At 33.8% G+C, this 27,247-nt stretch overlaps 3 protein-coding genes and 2 long non-coding RNA genes across 5 annotated transcripts in view; 4 read left to right on the top strand and 1 right to left on the bottom strand.

Annotated features, from left to right (window-relative positions):
• On the top strand, positions 4,884-6,440 carry LOC107636029. Its single transcript, XM_016339566.1, has one exon. The coding sequence runs from the start codon at positions 4,884-4,886 to the stop codon at positions 6,438-6,440; it is 1,557 nt and encodes a 518-aa protein (XP_016195052.1).
• LOC107638840 lies at positions 6,922-7,708 on the top strand. Its single transcript, XM_016342237.2, has one exon. The coding sequence runs from the start codon at positions 7,027-7,029 to the stop codon at positions 7,486-7,488; it is 462 nt and encodes a 153-aa protein (XP_016197723.1). The 5' UTR covers positions 6,922-7,026; the 3' UTR covers positions 7,489-7,708.
• LOC110270899 (protein STRUBBELIG-RECEPTOR FAMILY 6-like) lies at positions 23,795-23,924 on the top strand (the record flags this gene model as incomplete). The annotated part of the gene is given in 1 exon segment (XM_021120718.1): positions 23,795-23,924. A coding segment is annotated over 1 exon segment (85 nt), but the record flags the coding sequence as incomplete, so codon positions are not given.
• Positions 24,339-27,247, bottom strand: part of LOC110270900 — a 10,312-nt gene continuing 7,403 nt past the window's right edge. The window contains exon 3 of the long non-coding RNA XR_002360644.1: positions 24,339-24,453. This is a non-coding gene — a long non-coding RNA (uncharacterized LOC110270900). The remainder of the gene's footprint in view (positions 24,454-27,247) is intronic.
• On the top strand, positions 24,358-25,700 carry LOC107637576. The gene is made up of 3 exons (XR_001619418.2): positions 24,358-24,446; positions 25,068-25,155; positions 25,242-25,700. It is a non-coding gene; the product is annotated as an uncharacterized LOC107637576 (long non-coding RNA).

The raw sequence follows: 27,247 nt of genomic DNA, 5'->3' as shown, positions 1-27,247 counted from the left end.
TAGAGGACTACACAATAATAAATATTGTTGAATAAAAATAAAGAACATATCTTTCTGTTGCAGCCTTGCAGGTTGTTTTAAAAGATTGAGCAGAAAGAAATTAAAGGGTCTGAATTCTGAAGGGAGCAAAATAAAGAAAGTATGTGAGTTTGAATAGGGCACTAGACTATCATGGTCTGTGAAATTTTAGAGTGTTTAATTAGAGAAAGTTTGTTGACTGAGACTTTGGAATTTGGTGTTTTCTTTTTCCTCCTTTTTTTTTTCTTTTCTTCTTTCTTTTCTTTTTTTCTTAAAAAATAATTAATTCAAAATTTTTCCTGGTTTTGTGAACTGGTCTGGAGGAATCAGAGGTTTTAGGCCTTTTCCGTTTTGGTGGAAGATTTGCATAGAGAAATCATTGTGAGTGTGATGTTTATGGGGTTCATATCTATCTAAAATTTTGTTGTTTGCGAATGACAGGATGCTATGAAAATTTTTAAAAAAATGTGTCACCAGCAGCTAATGTGTCACTGTATGATCATTGATCATGGGTCATGACATCTTTTGTTTTCATAATTTTCGTTGTAAAAATCTATTCCGTGTATATATAGTTGTTGTTAGTTTACTCGTTTATTTAAATAAGTGTTAAAATTCGAGTACTACTTTATATATGTTAATATATAGTATTTTATTGACTAACGACAAATCTTTAAATAAAATTTATATTTGCGACAGATTAGTAATTGACTTGTCGATGTTAGAGTATAATTAGAATCAATTAGATTAATTAACATTATTTAGTATATCTGAATATTTATTATAGGATATTACGTCTTTATTATTTCGATTCTCTTAACACTTATAAATACCCTTCTATATTATATCATTCTACACAACTTGAATATACACAAATCATTTCTCTATTATTCCCTCTTACCTTTTTAATAATCGAATTGAGAGATAATATGAGAAGTAAAATATACCTTCATTAGAAGTAGTAATTCACTATTATCAGCACAAAAAAAAATCCCTAGAATCAAGTAAAATATTACAAATGATACTTCTCTATTGGCAAATATTATATTCTCTTTGAAGTTTATTGGGAATATCTATATTTCATAAAATGTGACTAATTTTCCTGTTACACATGCATTGTGGTGATCTCTCCTATTAAAAGATTTGTATGTGTATATATCACTTCATTATAAATTAAATCAATATATTATTTATCGAAAAATTTTATTTCAATTTATATATTTTTGGCATGGAACAACCCAACAAAGTTACGGTATCCTGTTATTAAATTCAAGAAGGACTTACAAGAATCCATTTATAGGTTCAATAAATGTTGCAATGGTAGAAATAAGTAAAATCCAATTTGGTCTTGTGTTTGTTGTTTTTGGAAGTTGATGAAGTGCAAGTTATGTGGTTATGGTAAGTGTGAGATTAGGCTTTAGTTGGTGCATTTAGAACAGAGGGCAAAAGCGTTGCACTAACTAGCGAGTAGGAAATTAAGTTGCATTCACTCATTAATTCGATGCATCGATTAGACTCAGCAATGAACAATGTTTTCTTTTTTATTTTTTAAGTTGTAACTCTTCCAGAATGGCATCAGAACACTTTCTCTGCACTGCAATTTATAAATATATAGTAGTAAATACTCATCAATCTCATTTTGTATACTCTCCAACCAAAACCAAACCTATTCTTATGAATTAAAAGAAATATCTATTGACTTGCAAAAGTTGAGAATGTTTTTTCTGCTTTTGTTAAAGCAAACAGGTATTTCCGAAAAAAATAAAGCATATGTAATTAATAATAGTATTCATCCGTTTAAACAAGTATCGAATGCTCAGTTTGTTTATCTGCTTAAACAAATATCTGGAGTTTAAATTCTGTTTTATGTATGTAGCAAATTCATTAGTTAGCGACAAACCATAAACTCTTAAATAAAATTTAAATCCACGACAAATTCATTATTGACCTATCGAATTGAGAAATATCGTACACAACAAAAACATATAGCAAATAAAAGTGTTGTATAATAATGTGTGTAAGCAGGAATATGAAAAAGCATAATATTATAGTAAAGTGAAATTTTGTACTTTTGTTGAAGAATGAGTATTGTTTTTTTAGTAAAAAATACCACAAAGAAAATTATCATGTATAATGCATATATTTTTAATAAATTTAATAAAAATGTTCACTTTTCATCCAATTGTACTCCAGTAAAAAATACTAAGAAAAACAATTATTTTTACCAATTTTATGAAATATTTATATACCTCTCTTTTGGCGTGTGACAATAATATGTAGCAAAAGATTCAACAATAGACAAGTTTTACTGTTTAAGCTCTTTTTGGCTTTTTCATATTAGGATCTTGGACTAAGTTTTTTTTTGGTAATTGGATCTTGGACTAAGTTAAGACCACTAGTTTTTATTTTGGGTCTGAAAGAGATCTAGCTGATCCATGTAAAATGTTAATTTGGGCAATACCAAAAAAGAGAAAGACATAAGAAGGGTAGTGAAGTGTGGGCAATTTGGGTTTACACTCGAGTTAAGTTTTATGTCTATTTGGACCCATTCAAACTTCATCTATGATAGCTTTGATAGCCCAAAATGTAAAATCAAACCTTAAGTCTTTTTTATATAGTTGCCAACTTGGATAGCCCAATGCTGTGTCGCTGTCCCATATACCTTCTATTAGTTTGAATAATAAAACTTATTTTGAACATAATAATAATAATAATAATAAAAAAAAACGACTCTTTCCTTACCTATTTTCTCTCCGTACACACACTTACGTTTTTGCTCTGCACCACCGCCATGAGAGGGGGTTATGTCCGTGGGGGACATTCCCGGGCACATGAACCTAGACAACCGCATCGAACCGAGCAAGATCAGATGCAGCGACTCATGAAGAAAGTGCGCAAGGAAGGAGAAGGTCAAGTTTTCACAGGAGAAGTAACACTGGTACCTAGGGAAGAAGACTGGATGATAGGAGCAGAGGAGGAACATGAACGGGCAGGTACTGGGCACAAAACTTTCAGTGAGGCAGTGAAAGGAGGAAAGACCCCGGTGGGAGAGATGGAAGATGATGAGTTCTCAGAGTCTGAGGAAAATTCAGAGGATGAGGATGAAGTTATGGAAGTCGCTCCATCACAAGCACTCGGAAACCGAAAAATTGATAAACAGCAAGAGCCAGATATCAGAGTAGAGAAGGTGAATGGGATGTATAATTTTGTCATCAATGAAGCTGGTTTAAAAAAGCTTAGACATCCCTGGTGGGATACTCTTATAGTAAAGCTTTTGGGAAGGAGGATCTCCCTTCCGGTCCTAAGCAGGAGGCTTGAATCCATGTGGAGCAAACAGGGATCCATTGAAGTAATAGATTTGGGGAACGATTACTTTATAGTCAAATTCTTCTCTCAGGAGGATTTGGACTTTGCTTTAACTGGAGGACCCTGGAGAATTTTTGATCATTATCTAGCCCTAAGACCATGGAAGCCAAATTTCAATCCGGTTGAAGCCACCATAGACTATATTGCAGCATGGGTGAGACTCCCGGGTCTAGCCATTGAGTATTACGAAGAGGAGATGTTAAAGAAGATTGGAAATATTCTTGGAAGGACTTTGAAGGTGGACGCAAACACTGCGGATAAATGTCGCGGTAAGTTCGCTCGACTCTGTGTCGAGTTAGATTTGACAGAACCTCTAGTTTCTCAATATTCCATTAATGGAGTAAGATACACTGTCGAGTATGAGGGCTTGCACAATATTTGTTTTGGGTGTGGCATGGTTGGTCATGATAAATCCAACTGCCCAAAATCAAAGATGCAGGAGAAGCCTAGCAATGGAATTGATTTAGATGATAAGAGGAAGGGAGATGAAGAAGGTGATCAGTCTGCGCAGAAGGAAGATGGAGGAAGAACTCAATCGGCCCAGAATGGTGGAATGAAGGAGGACAGTAACGATAATTCCAAAAATAAGGGTAAAAGTGTAATTCAAGATGATGGAGGTGATTATGGTCCTTGGATGGTAGTCAAAAGGACAAATCGTGGAAAGAGAGCAACAAAAGTGAATAGTGGAGCAGAAGGTGGAGGTATGAATGTGGATGGTACTAGGAATCCTCAAAGCAACGAAGGTACGAGATTTGCCATTCTGAGAGAGAATGAGGAAGTAAATAATCATGCTGAGGCAGCCACTGGCTTGAAACCTACATTTATTGAAGAAATTCCAAATAAAGTCCCTCTTCCCTCTTCCCAGCCTATAAATCTTGTGCCCCATAACCAAGCCCACAAAAAAGCCCAAAAACAAGAACAAAAAATGAACACACAAACACCCACAAAAAAGAACCCTAACTTTGAGCCCTCTACATCCAAGCTTGATTTGACCTCATACATGACTATTCAAGCCCATAACCCCTTGACCCAACACAAGACTCTTCTACAGCAAAATACAACCACTGAACCTACCCTCAGCCTGATTAACCAACGAAACAACTTGACCCCTGCACAGACAACCTCTCCTGTCCCAATCACTAATGATGTTCATCTGCTAGAGTCTCCCACAAAGCAAAACATTGAGGATTCACCCCAACAGACAAGTATGATTGAAGAGTTTGTCCCCGAGACGATTCAAGAGGATGAGAACATGGAGGACCATCAAGGACCACCTCCTGCACCTCCTGATCTGAATTCGATAGGAACAGACGTTATGTTGGAGGCTATCAGAAAATATGAGGAAACAAGGCCCAAATCACCCCAGCGTTCGGAGCCAATTATGCTTAATGCAGAGAATGGAGTATCATTGGGGATCCAGCATGGGTTTGCTCGAGAGGGAGACGAAGACATGCCTATGGTAGAATAGGTTTGTGTTATTCCTACCTTCCTTTTATTTTCCAATGATAGTTAAGTGCTGGAACTGTAGGGGTGCTGCTAGTGAGTCCTTTAGTCGCACCTTTTTGGAAATTGTAAGGATTAATAAACCTGATATAGTCATTCTGTTGGAAACAAGATGTAGCGGTGAGAAAGCTAGGAAGATCATTAGTAAGTCTGGATTTGAATTTTATCATATTGAGGAAGCTGTTGGTTTTAGCGGGGGCATATGGGTGATGTGGAAGGATCCAAATATTGTTATAAGTATTTTGAAATCCAAAACGCAATATGTTCACATGAATGTTAAGAAGGATTATGATGAGGATTGGTTCCTAACTGCCGTGTATGCAAGTCCTCGAGAGGTGAATAGGAGAGAGCTTTGGAATGATATCAAGATAATCAAGAATGGGATCAGAGGTCCTTGGTTAGTGGTAGGCGACTTTAATGAAATAGCAGATCCTTCGGAGAAGAAAGGTGGAGGTCGAACAGATGTTGGAGCTTGCAAGAGGTTCAAAAGATGGATCGAAGAATGTATGTTGATTGACCTAGGATCAGTGGGGCCAAAGTTCACTTGGAGGGGACCGCAATGGGAGAATCTTGAAAGAGTTTTCAAGAGGCTAGATCGAGCTCTAGCTAATGCAGACTGGAGAATAAAATTTCATGAGGCGAGAGTTGAAGTTCTAGCGCGGGTTAAGTCAGATCATCACCCCCTCTTAATATCTATGAAGCCCAAAGATAACCTTGCAAATAATAAACCTTTTAGGTTTGAAGCAATGTGGAGTAGGCATCCTGATTTCAAGCAGTTTGTAGAAAGTCATTGGAGTGGAGCTCAACATTGGGGGAGATCCTTATCGGCACTTGCTGAAAATTTGATGGTTTGGAACAAAGAGGTTTTTGGCCACATTGGCAGACAAAAAAGATCACTTATGAGGAGAATTGGAGGAATTCAAAAAGCATCATCTTATGGAAGAAACCCTTTTTTGGAAGAGCTGGAGAGAAATCTGACGAATGAACTTGAAGAAATTCTGGATCGAGAAGAAATTATGTGGATGCAAAAATCGAGAGATATTTGGGTAGTAGAGGGAGATCGAAACACCAAATATTATCATACAAAAACAATCATTAGAAGAAGAAGAAATAGAATTTTAAAGCTTATGAACTCACAAGGTGATTGGATTGAAGATCAAGAGGAGCTCCGCCAACATGTAGTGGAATTTTTTAAATGTCTTTACAGGCATGATAACTCTCTTTCTCCGGTTCTAATTACCACAAGATCCTATCCCATGCTGGAAGAGGATATTAAAAGAAGCTTCAATTTAAAACCAACAGAAAAAGAAATTCAAGATGCACTGTTTGGTATAGGCTCCTTCAAGGCACCGGGTCCGGATGGCTTTCCAGCCCTTTTTTTCAAGGAGAATTGGAGCATAATTAAAGGGAACATTGGGCAACTAATCCACCTTCTCTGGAGCATGCCGAGTATGGTAGAAACTGTCAATCAAACATTAATTACACTCATCCCTAAGGTGAAATTACCAGAGACCATCAACCAATCAAAGTGCAAAGAAAGAAAATGCTTATTGTAGATATTTACTTATTTAACTTGGAATATTTTAAAATTCTTTGCACTATGATTCAACAACAACCAAATTTGAAAAATCAAGCTTCGATAATTCTTAATGGAAAAGTCTAGGGACCAGTAACTTTGTTAAATTCTGGCCAGTATGTAACCAGTAAAGAAAAATGAGCCATTGGATGAAATCTCACACTAATCTCACACCATTAAAACTATCATTGATGACTATTTGATGACTACAAATCACAAAAGTTACTACCCCTAGCATTCCTCATTTTAAATATCAATTTTGCTAGTTGCAACATGTCACCTCATGAACACATTTAAAAGTACGGAAGCTGAAAATAAGAATATCCTAACATATGGACGTGCTTTGTCTATGTCTCTATGATGATATTCAAACCACATTTTCATATAGACATAGTGCCAATAAAGTAAGATTAGAATATCACACAAAATGATATGATAAGATTGCGGCATGCACTAGTCTCTCATAAAAGTGAAATAAACCATAGTCAAGATAACATATGATTTCAATATATATAATGTTGCTATAGTTGTCACATATATTATAAGAAGCCTCAAATTTTAGAATTATGGACTCATCACTTTCAATGATAATGAAAAACAACATAGTGAGATTCTTCCTTATGTTGTGCTTTGCCCTCTTCATTGTGTTTCTGACGAACACAATGGAAAGGGCGAATTACTTGTTTGGAAATAATGAATATTACGTTCAAGTGATCAATGGATTTTCCGACAATTCGTCGGTGCCATTGGTCATATGGTGCTCGTCGGAGGAGATGGACCTCGGCGGACGTGCGCTTCAAGAGCATGATGATTTCAGCTGGACCATGAGGCCTAGCTTTTGGGGTGGCAACAATGAGATGAAGTGTACCATGAAATGGGACAGCACAAGAAGGAGCTTTGATGCATTCATGGCTTCTAGGGACACTCACCGATGTGGTGCTTATAGGATGTGTTATTGGATGGTAACACAAGATGGGTTCTTTTTCAGCAATGATCAAGTCAATTGGAGCATGGATTTCTTGTGGTGATTATATGAATCATATATGCTATGGAAATGGAAGAGGAATGTCAAGAGTTTTTGTATGATTTAGAATAATTTTTAAGAGGGTCTTTTTTATGATCAGTACAAATGCATGTATGTGGAATTTGTATTGTTTCATTTGGAATGTTTTTGTTGCCATGAGTGCTTTAATTAGATTAGTAATCTTAATTCCATTTCCATTGCCATCTTCTGTGCTATTTTTCAAATTGGGTCACGACTAATTATTAGGTTTCAATTAAAGTGATGTTTAGATACACACTTTATATGGTTAGGAATACTGAATACACTTTTATGATTAATGGACAAAAATATCTTTAATATGTTTATTTATAGGAAAAATATAAGTAGATAATAAAAATACTAAACAATGTGAACAATGGATATATCGGATATTCATTTCACTAGATGTGCGGATGGTTATTCTAATATTAAGATTTAGATAGATAACTTGGAGGTGAAATATGTTTTGATTTAATTAATAGTTGTTTATGTTATTCAAAAAAGTTATTAATTACCTAACATAACCCTTATTTATATAAACTGTGTATAGTATTTTGCATCACCCTTAATTAATTACTAAATTTGTTCTAACTATATGGACTATACTTTTGCTAATAATAATATTAGATCTCCTACATATGTATTGAATTTGATCATTCTTAGATATGCATAAAATATTGCTTATGTACATTCAACTATAGTTCTAGACTTCTAAGAATCATAATGGTAAGAGAAAAAGAAAAATAAGTTTTTGATTGTTTGGCTCACGAACATTTAAGTTTTCAAAAATTTGAAAATATATTTAAATTTTTGACATTCTCAAAATTTGAACACATCGATTTCTCTGTTTACTTGGGTCTGTTAGATCTAACGAAAAAATCAAACGTAATTTTCGTTATACTGATCTGGCTGATATACGGATGCACACATAGGATAGTTTTTAAAATGGGACAAATCACAAATTAGACTATGTTCAGATTTTGAAAATATCAGGGACTTAAATGTATTTTCAAATTCTCGGAGACTTAATAGTCCGCGAGCCAAAAGGTCAATGATCTATTTGTCCTTTTCTCTAATGTTAATTGTTGATGATACGCATTTCTGTTAAATAAAATTAGTAGAATAAAATTGTTAAATTGTTCTTTGTTTTTGGGGTAACCTATTTTTTTTTTCTTAAAATCAGATTTTATTAAAATTTTAACTCTAATAATTAAGGGATTGGCCATGAGTTCAGCAGCTTGATATTTTTCCTTTACAATGTCCAAATACCCCAATTAATTTTGGTCATAATTAACCAAATAAATGTAAAAAGAGAACAACAACAACAAAAGTTGGACCTAATTATTGACAACTATGGTTTCTCTTCAATTTAATGGAAAGTTTCTGTAGACATGATGAATTTAATAATTTATTTTTTCATACATTTACATAAAGATTAGTAGCATATAAACAATGATTGTAGCTTAAACGAAGTTGATACTATATAATAATACTTTTATTATATATGCTCCCCTTTTAAAGCTTTTTTTTATTGTGTTTGTTTTAGTGGACTATGTTGCACATTGCACACTTGCAAGTTGCAGCGCAAAGGTTGAAGATTTGCCTCCAATACAAATTGCAATTTTGTCGTTAACTAAAATTATCAAACTCCACAAACTAAAAAGTACCAGAACTGGAATGTATTTATTTATTTTCTTTTAATTTTATTATAAGATGCAAGTTGAGATAATGCCGATAAAGATGTCTCCCTTCCAAGTTCCAACATAAATGATAAGGCGGGTACTATTAGAAGTGGATACTTTTTCAGTTTTTTGTTATGTGCCTTTCTTTTCTTTTTTCTATTTTTTCTTTAAAAAAAAAATCATGAGTTAGTATATATATGCATATATTTTTTATTGCAAATTTGCAATTGATAAATTAAGCGTATTATTGCTTGTCATTTTCTCTCTGAAGGTGGACTTAATTACTGTTTTGCTAGGGAATTGTTAAGGAGATTCTAACTTGAATTCTTTACTAAGTTAGTTTTGACAGACATCTAATAATAACCGATAATTTAATATACTGGTAATGGGAGTAATTGTAAAGCATTTCGATACTAATAAGTAGATGTTTAAGATATGCAACGATTATGACTGGATAGTATATTTTGAAAGTATATTAAACTTTTTATTGATAATTTTTAGAGTAAAATGAAAATTAAGATTTTGAGAATTTGTATTTGACAGAATAGAACTTAAGAAATAAAAAGTAACAAATAAGTCTGTTAAACTTAGACTGATTTTGGGCTAATATATGATGACAAAATATTTTTTGGTCAAAGCCTAAATGTGTTTAATGTATGTGTTAAGTGTTGCAGGTCCATTGTTAAACTCTCAACCTAACATGTTGCTTCTGCATTCTTACAATGTTTCAAGTCAATGCACAAGCCCAATCTACCTATTAAGCACCGTTCAGCAAATAAATGGCCATGCAATTGCTAAAAGAAAAAGGGACATCTGTCTACACCATAAAGAAAGCAGGACAACTGGAAGAAAAAGGAATAAACAACATAACAAGGACAACCCTATTACTCTAAGGACACCAGTAAAACAAAATTCAGAATTTGGGAGAGCAAAGCACACAAGAGCAGAAGCAGCAGAGTAGCTTCTCAGATAGCAAAGGTAATAGAGTAGAGGGAGAAAGAAATGCATGCCAAAGAAGAAAGCAACTCCAAGGATAGCAGAGGTAGTGGAATGGTTCTTCTAACCTTGCAAGTTAGTGGAGCAGAATGGAGCAAGGACTTCATGCCATCAGAGACAACTCCAACGGGTAGTTGGAACAAGAAAATGGAAGAAGCAAATTGGAGAGCAAGCTGATAATATAAGAAGCATCACTCCAACATTTAAAGGCAAGAAAAAGAGAGCACATTCAAGAGCATCATCTTAACTATTGAGTTGAATTCTTTTTCTTCTACTCGAGCTTCATTTTTGATTTTTTGTTATGGCTATCTTGAGTCATCTTTTGAATTGAGAAAAAGGCTGAAAATGTGAGTGAAAAAGTCATGAGAGAAAAGGCAAAAAGATGCATGAAAGAGCCACTGAAATTCTGTGTAATTGAGTTGTTGAACTAGGACTAGTTCCCCTTACAACGTTGGCTTAGCACTTTCTGAGTTTGAATCTATTTAGATTCTCCTTCTAAGTCAGGACAACACTTTGGGTAGCTGAGCTTTGGTGAAGAAAGTTTAGTGGTAGATACTAGTTGAATTAGGATATAATTCAATAGTATTGGTGATTGTAATCAGTGAATTATAGTGAAAAATTCTACCATGATTGTGGTGGAGACTGGACGTAGGATTCATGGCACTTAGAATCCGAATTAGGATACATGTTGGCCTCTTTCTCTTCTTCCCTTCTTTGATTCTGTTCTGCACATGAGATAAAACGAAAAATCTCCTGCATTTTTAGCTTCCGCTAAAATAGAGTTTGAAACGTTCATTATTGAGCTAACTTGATTCAACCCCCCTTCTCAAGTTCAATCAGTTCCATCAAAGTCTTTAAGAATGATAAATGTTGGACACTTTCAATCTTTCTATTGGATTTTTTTTGTGAATGTTAACACTATTAATGATGTGTAACATTAAAAAGAGTGATCTGACCGTTAAGTTACACGTTAGAATTAAACAAAAGATTGAGGACAATTTAGTCCTTATTCACCCTCAATTAGATACGCTTTCTGATCCTTCATTTCTCCAAAATTTCCAAGTTAACACCAAACATACCATAAGTCATGTCGAAAATCAAAAGCGCCAGAAGCTCTACAAGCATGAAAAAGTTAAGTGTCAGAGATGATGCATCCTATTGAAGAGTTTGTAACAAGAAGTATGCTCCCAAGTATAACTACTAATGGTATGCAACAACATACAAATTTAAAACAGTGAAGAATCCTGATCGATTATTTTTGGGATACCCAAAGTTTAGGATAATTGCTATCTCCTTCTTATAGTTGCTTTGATTTGTTATGTGCAAATTTTTTTTTCAATTTTTGAATTTTTTTATAGGAGAATTTGTCATAGTACAAATTCTTTAAATGACTGGCGAAGTTATTGGGAATGAGGAAGTTACAGAAAGGGAAAAGCATGACTAGGAGCAGAAATTGATTGGATTGGAGAAAATAATTTTGACATTGGAGAGTAGGAGTTTCCCAAAATTGTTGTTAGTCGATTTAAGGATGTTTGTTTTTTTTTTTTTTAATTGGGTTTGTGTTTGCAATAGTCTTTTGTAGTGGTACTAGGTGAAACTAGAATTGTTATTGATATGGCTGTTACAAATCGGATGTCATAACTCGTCATTATGCGCCATAACTCGGCATTAAGCGTTACACTTCGACTCAATGGATTACATTCTGAAATAAAAACGTCCGACTTGATGTTGTCACCTACTAAATTCTAATAACTGCTCTTCAATATAGAGAGCCAACAGAAGCATAACCGACCTATCTTCCTTCACCTATAAAGGTATGATATTTTATCCTCAAAAGGACATATTGAATTTCGAATACTAACTTAAGCATCGGAGTGCCTTTGCAGGTACCCACCCCACTTTGTTCATTCTCTCCACAAACGTGATATATTCTCGGACGAAACCTCGGACTACCAGAACTTGTAAGTTCGGTGTTGAAGGCTATAGTTCGGCATGACTATCAACAGCCGAGTTTTTCGTATTCTTACAAGAACAGTTACTATGAATATAATGTAGTTTTTTAGGGGTGAATGAAGTTAACTGTGGACTATTATTGTAAGCAAGTAATTTGCCAACTATGAGTGCTTTTTTAAATGTTTGTAAAAGTAGGTAAACAACCATATCAATGATTAAAGCACAATATGTAATCCAAAGTGAAACACAATTAACATAGATAATAAACATTACCCAAAGTATGTTAAGCACAACACTGTATTGAATCCAAAAAAAAAAAAACATCACCCTAAGAATTACATCATCTGAATATAAAATATGACCAAATTCACCCTAAGAACATAAAGCATAATATTGTGCTGAATCTAAAAGAAAACATCACCCCAATTTAACATCATATCTACTAAAAGAAAACATCATTCCTAAATAACATTATAATCCAATAAAACAGCATGTCCAAATCAAAGTTTTTAACCCAAAAAAAAAAAAAGACACGGTCCATTCAATGTAAGGAGAGTGCTAAGCGGCCTAGGCCTAAAGCTTGGTGTGGGTATCAACTTCAACATTCTTGAGGCTGGTACAATGTTTGTTGTAGTCCTTGTTTTTGCAGAGAGATAATCAGTTGGCCTTGGAGTTATTTGTGGCTATGAGGTAGGCTGTGGGTGAGGAGTTTGTGCAGGCCTAACAATAGTTTCTTTCTTTCTAAAAAAAGCTAAATTCAGTGACTTGTTTGATGAAGGCCTTGATTGGACTTTACCATAGGGATTGAATTGGGCTTTAGGTGGACCTAGAGGCTTGAATTGGGCCTGAGATAATACTAGTGGCCTGAGTTGGGTCTGGACAGAGGATGGTAGTCTGAGTTGGGTCTAGGCAGGAGGCCTAAATTGGATGTTATCTACAAATTTGTTGGTACTCCTCTTTTTCTTTTCCTTGATTACCTCAGATGATTGTCCCTACACAAAGTTAAATCAACATTAATGGCTACCATAAATAACAGATATAATCCTTAATATGGCAACACTTACATCTGCATCAGTTCCAGTTGCAACAATTGGTGTAGCATTTCCATTTGTAGCATCTTCACAGTCGCAGTAATTTCTACCAATCTCATTTGAAATGTCATTAGTTCCATTAGAAGAACTTTCAATAGAGTTGACATTGTCAGCAATAGTAGCAGCACCAATTATAGGTGTGGTTGTGGATTGGGAGATATTCACTACTGGGACTTGATTCGAGTATTCGACTGAAACATAGAATAATAATTGCATGAAATATGCACAATTCAACCTTTTAGTGTACAATTAAACCCTTATAAAAGGTATGAAAGTCGCAATTAAACCCTTATGAAATATATGACATAGACAACTAAAACCTCATGTGTGAAAGAATTAAAGGCTAACCTCAATATTGACAGTAATCTCTGGTTGATCAGACTGAGATGCACTCTGAGAGACTGAGATAGTGCACACTCCTCTTGAAGGCCAGACTCATGTTGAGCTCTGGTCCTTTTTCTAGTGCTTTTTTTTTGTTGTTGAAACTCTCATACAAGTCTTGTGATTGTGGCCAAGATTACCACACTTGCTGCAAGTGACCACAAAACTCCTCCTAACCTTATTTTAATTGATTAGTGGCTCTACAATATCTTTCTTTCTTACATGTATCTTAGAACGTCCAATTGGTCTCTTAATCTTTGGTGGAATAGGATGTGTTCCCTTTATCGTCTCCCAATATTATTCCCTTATGCAGGATTATCAGCAAACAACAAAAAGCTCTAAACCCCCCAAAAAAGTAGATATTTATATTATTTTAATGGTTCATGAAGGATTTTTACCAATAAAAAAAATCATAACCACTTGCTTTCACACTTTCAAGCATGAACTACAAACTCTTTACACCATTAGAACCACATGAAAAGAAGTCACAACCTTCTAAACACAAAATGATTAAAAAAATTGTCTTTTTCTAGAGAAAGAATGTCACGACAGCGCAAACTGTCCTCTTCCTTCTACAACGTCATAAGACTACCATGGAAGTAACCGGTTTTGGAGGGAAACTTTGATGGTCTGTTAGGGTTTGTGGGTAAATAAAGAGACGTTGGGAGGGTTAGAGGGAATTCTTGAACTTAAAGAGGGGGGGGGGGGGATTACTTGAAACGAAAACGTTTACATTCCCACCTGGCACCAAGGGACACATCACTGTTAATAATGGTACATGTGGCTAATTCCATTCTGTTTTGTGTCAACACTTAACAGAAGGATCGAATGTGTCCAATGTTTATTATCCTTGAGGATCAATTTGTTACTTTTTTTAGAGATTATTCTATCCAAAATGTAAAATTTTAGAGTCTTAATTGTCACTTTACTCTAATTTTTTAAAAAATTAGAAAATTTTAAATAAATTTATGCAGAATCATGCCATTTAGATTATATCATGGATATAAATCTGTGTTAAAAAAAACATTTTTGAACCAACCTTAACTTTAGATCTAAATCGAAAGTCAGATATCAATTTTTTCGATCAACAATCAATCTATAAAATAGTAGATGAATAAATATTAAAAAAATTAAATGAAAAATATTAATTAATTGTTAACTCCTTTTTGCATTGTTATCTATAATTAGTGATATATATACCAACTATTGATAATATCATATTAATAATAAAAATATTTAAATTAACAAGAAATAGAGTACTAAAAAGTATTGTTAATAGGATAATAAAATCTAATAAAACCAATAATGAACTAAATATTAATACTCACTTGATGATGGAGTAATATGAATTTGTATTATAATTCAGAGGCTTGAACCAAAATACAAAAGATGAAACTTTTTAATACAAAGATTGTAATAAAAACTTAAAATTGTATTTATATATATATACACTGAGAGACGAAAGCTAGGGGAGCGAATGGGATTAGATACCCCAGTAGTCCTAGCCGTAAATGATGGATACTAGGCGCTGTGCGTATTGACCCGTGCAATGCTGTAGNTACGCCCTTTATTCTTTTACATTTTAACCCTTGATTTTGCTAATCCGTTTGCTCTTTCTGCGGGCTAATTCAGAGGCTCTGTCTCCGAGTTAATGTCTTCTGTTCTAGTTTTTTGAAAACTGGTAGCTGATTTTGTCTTTTCTGCTGTGATTCTGTTAGAATGCTACTGATGACTTTTGTTCTTTTCTGCATGTGATGCTTTTGTTGCTTTCTGAGTTTGTCTTGACACCTCTCTTGATTTTGTACAAGTGTCTGTTTTTTGATTTCAGGACACTCTTTTTTTTAATTCTTCAAATGGATCTTAGGTATCTAGTATGTACAGTTCTGGGCTGAACTAGACTTCTTCATCTTCATCTATTGGCTCTGCTTTTATCGCTTTTAGAGAATTATGGATTTTTTCTTCTGAGGTGGCCGCTGCAAGGGCTGTCATCCATTATTTTTTATGGGCTACAAAGTAAGTTTCTTTTTCGAATGATATTTTTTCAAACCCTGAACTGTGGCTTGGGAGTTCTGCTCTTTTTTGGGATATAGTCATCCAATTATCAATTGCTCTTTTACTAATTAAGTTCAGGTCAAATTTATTCCACCATTTCACTTTTATATTTCTAATTAAATATTGCACGCTTGGAGTGTCTTCATATCCCGTGGAATCATATTCCTAGGTCATTATCCAGCATATTCCCATAGTGGGAATGAAGAAAACCAGCTTATATCCATCCAGAAATGATGTTTTGTTTTTGAAATATTTATAAGCCATGCTGGCTTCTTTTGGAAAAATAGCTTCTATTGGTCCAAACTCTTGAAACCATATCTGGAACCTTTTGGGAAACTGTAGAGAAATCCCTTTGCGGAACCATATGAACCAAGAGTGAGAATTTGGAGAAAGATACCGGGCGTTCCACCAGGCATTTATATAATCATAATAGGAGTAGTGTTGTGGTTCAAATTTTCTAGTAAAATTTTTACAATGAAAGGGAGGTTTTTTCCATTCTGATAATGTTATTACTTTCATAATCTTTTTCTAGGTGTTGAATATGTTGGTTTATAAAATAAAATTTATTAATATTAAAAAAAATGGTCTTGTCCTATTTGAAAAGAAAATAAAAATATTTATAACAAAAGTAAGGTTTCTAGGATATGAAAATTTTCAAGGAACAATTACTCCGATTAAGAGATCTGTTGAATTTGCAGAAAAATTTTCAAATGAAATTATCGACAAGAAATAATTAGAAAGATGCTTAGGATGTCTTAATTATGTAGCCGAATTTCTACCAGGAATAAGAACTTTATGTGAACCTTTATATAAAAGGCTAAGAAAACAGCCTCCTCCTTGGATAGAAGACATGTCTAAAATAGTTCAAAAAATTAAATATTTAGTAAAAGAAATTCCTTGTTTGAGTATACCAGACCTTAAGGCATGTCTAATCGTAGAAACAGATGCTTTAGAATTAGGGTATGGAGGAATACTTAAACAAGTTCTTCCAAACTCCTCAAAGAACAAATAGTTAAATATCATTCGGATGTATGGAATTTAATCCAGAAAAATTATGCTACCATTAAAAAAGAAATATTAGTCATTGTCCTATGTGTTTCACGTTTTCAAGAAGATTTGTTTAATAAAACCTTCTTGGTCAGAACTGATTGCAAAGCAGCTCCTAGTGTATTAAAGAATGATGTTAAAAATCTAGTTTTTAAACAAATATTTGCTAGATGGCAAGCTATATTATCATGCTTTGATTTTTCTATTGAGCATATTAAAGGAGAATCAAATGCATTACCTGATTTTTTAACAAGAGAATTTTTGCAAGGTAAAAATGAGCAAGAAACAAGCAATCAGTAAAGATTATGGTCAACCTCTTGACCAACCAGCAACTTCAATACAAGCTAAACAATTATCTATTAAACCCCCTGACGATGTCACATGTTGTTAAAAGTGAAAAATCATCCGCAATTTTATACACATCCTCTCATACTCTGAAACACTTTTAAGCTTTCCTTGCAATCTTTGTATTAAAAAGTTTTATCCTTTGTATTTTGGTTCAAGCCTCTAAATTATAATACAAATTTATATTACTCCATCATCAAGTGAGTATTAATATTTAATTCATTATTGGTTTATTAGATTTTATTATCCTATTGACAGTACTTTTTAGTATTCTATTTTTTGTTATTTTAAATATTTTTATTATTAATATGGTATTAACAATAGTTGGTATCAAAGCCAGGTGAAAGCCTAGTTCTGGTATCTTCTCATGTTCTTAGCATTATTGGAATCCGACCCACATAATTCTATATCTTTAAACTTTTGAAACTTGACAAACAAAAAACAAAGGGCAAAACTGAAAATTTTATACATTTGTCGCGTGGTAAAGTTTCTTTTTAATTAAAAAGAAAAGGGTTGTCAATCTTCAAAATTTTGCAATTTTTGTGCCAAAAATCATATTACAAGGTACAGAAATTGTATATGTAATAGCGTATACTCAAAAGAGAAAAGAAAGAGAGTTTATATATGTACAAAAAAGAAAAATATTTTTGTTTTTATTGTTTGTGTCCTATATCTCAGATCTTACTATTATTTATACACATACAAAGAATTCTTTTTCAAGACTTCATAAAGTTTAGTCTTTCTTGAAGAACTGAACTTCTCCATAGCCGCCCAACATTGTAAAGAAAGTCACAATGTATTAAATGGGCATCCATTCATGTATATCACAATACTCCCCTTTGGATGACCATTTAGGATTATGCCTCGTTAAAACCTTACTAAAGAAAAATCTAATGGAAAAAACTTTAGTGAAGAAAAAAGAGTTCAATATCCTTTGTGATAGGGACTGTCTCATTAAAAACATTATCAAGAAAAATCCAATGAAAAAAAATTTGATCAAGGAAAAAAGAGCCGAGTCTCTCCCTCTGTTGACATTATTTAATATCTCGGAATCGGCACATCCTAATCTGATGTACCAATCTTTTAAAGGAGGATTTTGGGAGTGACTTTGTAAATAAATCTGCCAGATTATCATTTGAGCGGATCTGTTGGATATCAATTGTTCCTTAATTTTGAAGATCATGAGTGAAGAAGAATTTGGGAGAAATATGCTTAGTTCTATCACCTTTAATGTATCCACCTTTAAGTTGAGCAATGCATGCTGTATTATCTTCAAACAGAACAGTTGGAGCTATCTTATGATCAATCAGTCCACATGATGACAGAATATATTAGATCAAACTCTTGAGCTAAAAACACTCGCGACTTGCTTTATGAATCACTAGTATTTTAGCATGATTAGAGGATGTTGCTGCAATTGTCTATTTTGTGGACCTCCATGATATAGCTGTACCATGATATGTGAACAGATACCCTGTTTGAGATTTCCTTTTGTGTGGATCAGAGAAGTATCTTGCATCTGCATGACCAACTAGATGTGACTTGTATTGATAGGGATAAAACAATCCCATATCAATCATTCCATGAAGATATTGAAAGATTTTTTGATTCCATTCCGATGTCTTCTAATTGGAGAGGAAATATACCTTGCTAGTAAATTCACGACAAATGCTATATCGGGTCGTGTATTATTAGTAAGATACATTAGCGCTCCAATGGCACTAAAATATAGTACTTCAGGACCAAGGATATCTTCATTTTCTTCCTTAGGATGGAATTGATATTTTTCCACATCCAAAGATCTTATGATCATTGGGGTACTTAATGGATGCGACTTATCCATATAAAATATCTTCAAGATCTTTTCTGTGTATGTTGTTTGATGAATAAAGATCCCAGTTTTGTATGCTCGATCTGCAGGTCGGGACAAAATTTAGTCTTTCCAAGATCTTTCATCTCGAACTCATCTTTTAGAGTTTTTATAATTGTTGGAATCTTTTTAGGAGTTTCAATGATATTTAAATCATCAACGTACACAGCAATTATAATAAATCCAGATGCAAATTTCTTTATGAAAACACATGGGCAGATATCATCATTCTTAAATCCATTTTTGGCCAGATACTTAGTAAGACGATTATACCACATTTGTTCAGATTACTTTAGACCATATAAAGATCTTTGCAATTTGACTGAGTATAACCATTGCGAATATTCATTAGATGGTTTAGATATCTTTAGTCCTTCAGGGACTTTCATATAGATATCACGATCTAATGATCCGTATAAATAGGCCGTAACCACATCCATTAAATGCATATGTAGTTTATAGTATGCGGATAAAATGACCAAATAACGTAATGTTATTGCATCCACTACAGGGGAATATGTTTCTTCATAATCTATACCGGGTCTTTGTGAAAAATCTTGCGCCACAAGTCGATCTTTGTAGCGTACAACTTTATTTTTCTCATTTCGTTTTCTCACAAATACTCATCGGTATCCAACAGGTTTTACATCTTCTGGTGTACGGACTACAGGTCCAAAGACTTCACATTTTACAAGTGAGTCTAACTCAGCCTTCATAACTTCTTCCCATTTTGGCCAATCATTCCTTTATTGACATTCTTCGACAGTTCTTGGCTCAAGATCCTTACTTTCATGCATGATATTTAACGCCACATTATATGAAAATATTTCATTGATAATTGTCTTATTTTGGTCCCATTTTCTCCTATAAAGACATAATTTGTCGAGATCTCGTCATTTTTAGAATTTTCAGGTACCTAAACGTCTTCTGGCGTTAAAAATGTATCAGAATTTTGGATAACTGCAGGTGTCTTTACTATGTCTTTTTCAACAGGAATAGTATTTTAACTCTTTTTTCGAGAATTTTTGTCTTTAGAACCGACAGGCCTGCCATACTTCTGGCTTGAATTTGTTTCGGTGGCTATTTGTCCGACTGGGACCTTAATTCAGATTGGAGCATTTTCAGCTGGTATATAGGATTTAGTTATCCTCTTTGTATCAGAAAATGCATCAGGCAATTCATTTGCTATTCTTTGCAAATGTATAATCTTTTGAACTTCTAGTTCACATTGCCCTGATCAAAGATCTAAATGCATCAAGGATGATGATTTCCAATTAAGCTCCTTTTCAGGAAGCTTATTCTCTCCCCCTAATGTTGGAAATTTTGATTCATCAAAATGACAATCCGCAAATTGGGCTTTAAATACATCTCCAGTTTGTATCTCTAGATACTTTACTATAGGGAGAGAATCATATCCATCCTCAATTTTCTTTGGGGTCCCATTTTGGTGTGAGAAGGTGGTGCAATGAGAACATATATCGCACACCCAAATATTCTTAAATGGGAAATATTTAGCTGCTGGCCAAAAGTTAATTGCATAGGAAAGAACTGATGGTAACTTGTTGGCCTCAACGAATAAGTGCTGCGGGCCTGCGGCATGTAAAATAGCATGTCCCAACCCGAAGTTGGGAGATTTGTTCTCATAAGTAAGGGTCTAGCAATTAATTGGGGGTGTTTAATAAGTGATTCTACTAACCCATTTTGTGTGTGAACATGAGCTACTGGATGTTCAACGCTTATTCCGTTAGCCATACAATAAGCATCAAAAGTTTGGGAAGTAAATTCACCAGCATTATTAAGACGAATTGCTTTAATTGGATTTTTTGGAAACTGTACTTTTAATCGAATAATTTGAACAAGTAATCTCGCAAACGCCAGGTTGCGAGAAGACAATAAGCACACATGTGACCATCTCGAAGATGCGTCTGTTAGGGTCATAAAATATCTAAAAGATCCACATGGTGGATGAATAAGTCCACATATATCGCCTTGAATCCTTTCTAGGAATTCAGGGGACTCAAATCTAATCTTTACTGGTGATGGCCTTAAAATTAACTTTTCCTGAGAACATGCAGCACAACAAAATTCACTAGATTTAAGAATCTTCTGCTTCTTTAGTGAATGTCCATGGAAGTTTTCAATAATTTTCCGTATTATGGTTGTTCCCAGATGACCCAATCGATCATGCCAAGTTATAAATTCATTTGGATTAGTAAATTTCTGATTTACAATGGCATGTGATTCAATTGCATTAATCTTAGTATAATATAATCCAGATGAAAGTGAGGGTAACTTTTCTAATATAACCTTTTTATTTAAATCATGAGTTGTGATACATCAGTACTCGATGATTTCCCTCATTCATTGTTTCAATATGATATCCATTTCGACGAATATCTTTGAAGTTCAATAAGTTTCTTAAAGACTTAGTAGACAATAGTGTATTATTTATTATGAATTTTGTTCCTCCAGGAAACAAAATTATAAATCTTCCGGAGCCTTCTATTATATTACCTGAGCCAATAATAGTATTAATATATTCTTCTTTTGGCACAAGATAGGTAAAATATATATTACTTTTGAGAATGGTGTGCGAACTTGCACTATCCGCAAGGCATACATCTTCATTATACATCCTTGCCATTTTCTTCAAAGATAAATAATAATAAAATGAGTAGTAATACATGCACGCAGTCAAATTGAATATTTGATTGGAATTATTTTTTTCTAAGAAATGCTGTACATAAAAATAATGTCATATACTAAAATTTTATTATTATCACTATTATTATTATTATTTTTAAAACTTGACACATTTAATGATTTCAAAATTCTTAAACATAAACATTAATATTTCATTATTTATATACATCATATTTAAAATTTAAATACATAAAAAATAAAATTTAACAATAAATTTCTTACATTATTTATTTACATGAATACTTAACAATCTCACATATTAAACTATTCTATCATTGTTCAAATGACCAATATTTCCTTCAGGATCCTCAAAGAAATCAGATACATCATAATGAATGGTGGAATTTTCAGCATCATTTGAAACAAATTTTGTTTCCTTTCCTTTGTCATCTTTTTTCAAAGATACTCGATAAAGATCGACTAGGTGCCTTGGGGTACGACACGTACGCGACCAATGGCCCTTTCTACCACAACGCAAACACTTATCCTCTGTTGATTTATTTTGCTCAGAGTTTCTTTCTTTATCCCACTTCTAGTGAGATCCTTTCTTGTGAACATAATTCTTCTTCCTTCCATAATTTTTCTTATTACTAAAACCTTGCCATTTACCTCTTCCAGGGTAATGATTTGCCACATTTGCTTCAGAAAATGGGGCGGCGCCAACTGGGCGCGCTTCATGATTTTTTAAAAGCAACTCATTGTTACATTTAGCAACAAGAAGGCAAGAAATTAGCTTAGAATATTTTTAAATCCTTTTTCACGATACTGCTGCTGTAGGAGCACATTTGAGGCATGGAAGATTGAGAATATTTTCTCTAACATATCGTTATCAGTTATCTTTTTTCCACATAATTTCATTCGTGAGGTGATTCGAAACATTGCTGAATTATATTCATTTATGAATTTAAAATCCTGTATCACTATTTTTTTTATAATTGTACCTTTTCTCAAGGTCTTTCCACAGATCTACAGAATCTTTTAATGTGAGATATTCATTTTTCAATCATTTGTCAAGATGACGACGAAGGAAGATCATGACCTTGGGTTTATCTTTCACTACTAGAAAATTAGTTTTTACAGATGGATATTTCCGATGGATTTTATCCCACGGAAATACAGACAGAATTTCAGAGGGATTTTTTGTCGGAAAATAAAAAAATGAATTAGCATAAATTACAGACGGAAAAAAAAATCCGTCGATAATTCTGTCGGTAAAATTAATTTTTTTCGTAAAAAATTGTTACAAACGGAAAATCCGTCTGTAATTAAATAGACAAAATGCTGCATTTTATTAAATTATTACAGACAGAAAATCCGTCTGTAATTTAAAATTTTCCGTTGGAAATATTGAATTAAACCTAAATGAAAGAGGAGCTTCTTCCAAATGAAACACGAGCTTCTTCAGTTCTTCTTCTCTTCATAGCACGAGATAGTTCTTCTCTCTGTGGCTGCTACTTCTGCTTCTTCCGCCGCTGCCGCTGCCGAGCCATTGCGTCGCACAGTCTCTCTTTATCATTCCTTGCGTCGCACGAGATCCCTCCGCCACCGCTGTCGTCGCATCTACTCCCATGGTCGTAGAGCCTCTCTGCCGCCGCTTTCATCGCATCTGCTCCCTCTGGCGCCTCTTCTATCTAATCTCAACTCGCTCTCTCAGTTCTTCTTGTAACCATCTCAATTTTCAGGTATATATATATATATATGCTGATTTTGTGATTCTGTTCTTCGTGATAAATCTTAGGGCTTAATTTTTCTGTGCCAGTTTTAGGTTTATCATACTCTGCTTTTGTGCTTTGTTTGAATCTGTGGGTTTACTCTGATTTTGATGAATTATTTTCTGCAATCGAAGCTTTTTTGACCTAAAATTCATGGTAGGCTATTGCTTTCTATAGTTTTTAACTTTCAGAGTTTCTACTCTCCAGAGTCTGCCATGTCCACCGGCACCGACTCCGCCAAGCACGCCTCACCCGACGATATCAACTCCAACTCCTTCGATCCCGATCACTACATGAACCTCATGGTAACCTCCCTCCAAGTCTCTTCGCATTTTGTTGTGATTGTTTTCTGTTTGTTCGGTTCTGATTTGGAATCGTTAAATTGGGGAATTTCGTGAAGGTTCACAAGTCCAATTTGGAAGGGCTGCTTCAGCGCCACGTCAAGCTGGGGAATTTCTGTTTGTTCAGAGTATGGGCAGCACCTCTTAGTCTATGAGTTTCATAGAAATGGATCACTGCATGACTTCCTTAACCCGACTTTCTGAGTTGCCATGAGCTTCAGATAATGTGTATGTCAACTTGTGACAGGATAATCTTAAAAGAGCAAACGGACAGATATTCAATGTGAGAAACCCAGACAATGAAGTATCCGTGAAGGAACTAGTTGAGCTTATGATACAGGTGAGTTTTAACACATGCATTAGTTAGTTTATTCCTGTCTAATGAAATAAAAGTTTTTGCTCATTCTCGAAAAAAAAAACCAGCACTGTGGACTCTATATAATATTGATATTTGTAATTTGTCTACAGATTTAAGCATTCTTACCATTCTCCTTTTCCATAGAGCTTGTTCATTAACAGTTAAAATTTTTAGTTTCTAGACTTGTATCTTTTGTTCTTGGCTCTCAAGATGCTTGATTGACTTCTCTAATTAGGGGATCCATTTTCCAAAATCCTTGTAGGTTGCCACAATTGCTTGGTTGGAAGCTAATTCTGTGTGTGGCAGTCACTCTGTTGCAATACCTTTAGTGCTTGTCTTGCCTTATCTTTTTCGTCTAAACCAATGTCTCCGTCAGTACAAAGATACCGGGGAGAAAACTTGTCTTTTGAATGGTAAGAGCTATTTATTGCCTTAAATCGTGCTGTCTTTTTGTTTCCTATTCAGAACTTTTTTTAGTTATCAATTGTTGGTCTAAATTTTGCAGGTTTAGGAAATTGATGTAATACATTATTCTTCTATTTTGGGCTTGTAATATGTTAGGAATATTGGTTTTAATGTTGGAGTCTTTGTAAACGAGTAAGGTGGCTTTGGCGGTGGCCGATTCAACCCCTCTGCTGCTACTCCGCCGCCCTGGATGGCAATTTCCTCCTCAGCTCGGCCCGAGCTGTTTTCTCCAAATGCGCCAAATGTAGATCACTAGATCCAGGTGTTCTTCTCTTGTGTGTTCTGGAATGAGAGCTAATTTTGATTGCAGTTTTGGAATTGAATTTTGGAATCCTACTCGAACTGAAATTGCTCTTGATTATACTGGTTGAAATTCAAAATTGAAAGCTAATTCTTCTTCTTCAGCCAAATCTATTGCTTCTTCTTCGTTTTCTGCATAAATAGACAAAGATGAATGCTGAATTATTGAATTTTCTGCTGCTAGCTTTGCTGAATTGTTGCTGAGTAGTGAAAATTCTGCATTTGATTTGGCCTGAATCTAATCATGAACTATTTCTTTACATGGAAAGATTGGAAGATTAGGTGGTGGAGGATCAGATTATAAACCTTTTGTGCAGCATGTGGGAATTCCATCAATTGATATAGCCTTTGGAGGAGGTACATAACACATTAATTTAATCACTAAGATTCGGATGCGTTAATAATACTCTCTCTGCGTTAATAATATTGACTCTTTGTGCCAGAATTTCTTGTGCCAAAAAGGGAAGCATCAGTGAGAATTTCCTTGTGCCAGAATTTCTTGTATATCAAGAATGCTGTTGCATCATCAAACTTAACTCCTTGAGACACCAAATTTAAGAGAACAATGGTTTTCTCTAGTTGATGATTTGCTGCATTAGCTCCAATAATGCGAACCTGGTTGCGACTCAACAAAAGACTGGCTGCAATTTCCTCAGCTAGCTTGAAAACCAAAGGGAAGAACTTGTATATTGCAATGCTGATGTGGAGTTTAACTTGAAGTGGCCACACAACCACAAGGAGATCCAGGAGGTGTATTTGTCAATGGCTCTGAGCAAGTCACCATCATGCAATCTAAAAGGAATAGGATCAATATAAAATCTTGTTTGTTTAAATTGTTGAAAATGAAGGAACTAGTAGTGTCAATGAGTAATGTAAATAGTTATAGTTCTGTCAATGGTTTATTTTTTTGGGTATCATGTAATGAATATTATGTTTATCTATATAATTTTTGGCCTCTTTTTTTTCAATTTACAGTGTGTTTGATGGATGAAATTTAAAAAATAAACCTAAAGTATTCATTTTGCAATGGAAAAATTAAAAAAAATTTCTATTTTACTTTACCGACGGATTTACAGACGGATTTTCTGTCTGTAATCATAGTGTGGGATGATTTTCCAAGGTTCAAATTACAGACAAAAAATCCGTCGAAAAATCCGTCTGTAATTACAGACGGAAAATCCGTCTGTAATTACAGACGGAAAATCCGTCGGAAAGTTCGCCGCCTTTGGGAAATGGATAGAAAATTTACAGAGGAAAAATCCGTCGGTAACTGGTAAAAATCTGTCTGTAATTTTCCGACGAAAAAAAATCCGTCGGTAAATAATTTTCGACGAAACTTTTACAGAGAGACAAAATCCGTCGGTAATTTCGTCAGTAACAAAAAATCTGTCTGTAATAAAGACTAAATCCGTCTATAAATCTGTCTGTATTAATCCATTTTCTAGTTGTGTTTCTAAGATGCATTATTTTCAGCCTGAATGGTATCTCCAAGATCCATTGAATCAATATGAATTTCAGCATCTAGTGTCCATGATAAATAGTTGTTTCCAGATATATCAAGCATTAAATTCAAGATGAGAGAGATTCGACATAATGAAAATTTGTTACTTGTGTCTTCCTAAAATTTGATCAGAGTCTCGTACTGATAACGTGTTATAAAATAAATAAATAAGAAAGAGGTAATAAAAATAAAACAAAATGTAAATAGAAGACACTAGTATTAATATTTACCAATACTATTATCTCACTATAATAGAAGTAATTTATATATTTACTAATATTATATATGTAATAACGTATACTCAAAAGAGAGAAAAAAGAAAGTTTATATATGTACGAGAGAGAGAAGAGTATTTTTATTTTTATTGCTTGTGTCCTATGTCTCAGATTTTACTATTATTTATACACGTACAAAGAATTCTTTTTCAAGACTTTATAAAATTTAGTCTTTCTTAAAGAACTGAATGGAAAAGTTAGCCGCTCAATATTGTAAAGAAAATTACAATGTATTAAATGGACATCCATTCATGTATATTATAACAATAATAAATAAATACAACATGCAACTACATACATTTAATTACATATCTATGACTAAAATATTTATTTCAAAAGACAATTTTTTAACGAATTACAACTTTTTAATAAATATGCGCATGAAATGATGGTGCTAGATAATGTTGGCATCTACACCTACATATGAGAGGCATTTGTATTATCGTTAATTAAAAAAAAAAAAATTGACTACCACTATATCTTCAAACTCGATCTTCACAACTTAGGATCTCTTTAATATTAGGAGACTTTTTTAGTTAGTCATAGTGACATTATATATAACAAATGTAATGTGTTTATTACTTTATCTTTTTTATTTACTAAACGTGTAAAATAGTAATGGATATGATCTTAATCTAAATGAGAAATATTTTAAATTTAAATAAAGAGATTT

Source organism: Arachis ipaensis, chromosome B04 (assembly GCF_000816755.2).
Source record: "Arachis ipaensis cultivar K30076 chromosome B04, Araip1.1, whole genome shotgun sequence".
NCBI lineage: Eukaryota > Viridiplantae > Streptophyta > Magnoliopsida > Fabales > Fabaceae > Arachis > Arachis ipaensis.
The sequence above is the reverse complement of the archived record's forward strand: the minus strand, read 5'-3'. Positions and strand labels throughout refer to the sequence as shown.

What these genes read in the sequence shown, in the direction of transcription:
- LOC107636029 (XM_016339566.1), top strand. Translation starts at nt 4,884, where the DNA reads ATGATAGTTAAGTGCTGGAACTGTAGGGGTGCTGCTAGTGAGTCCTTT.
- LOC107638840 (XM_016342237.2), top strand. Translation starts at nt 7,027, where the DNA reads ATGGACTCATCACTTTCAATGATAATGAAAAACAACATAGTGAGATTC.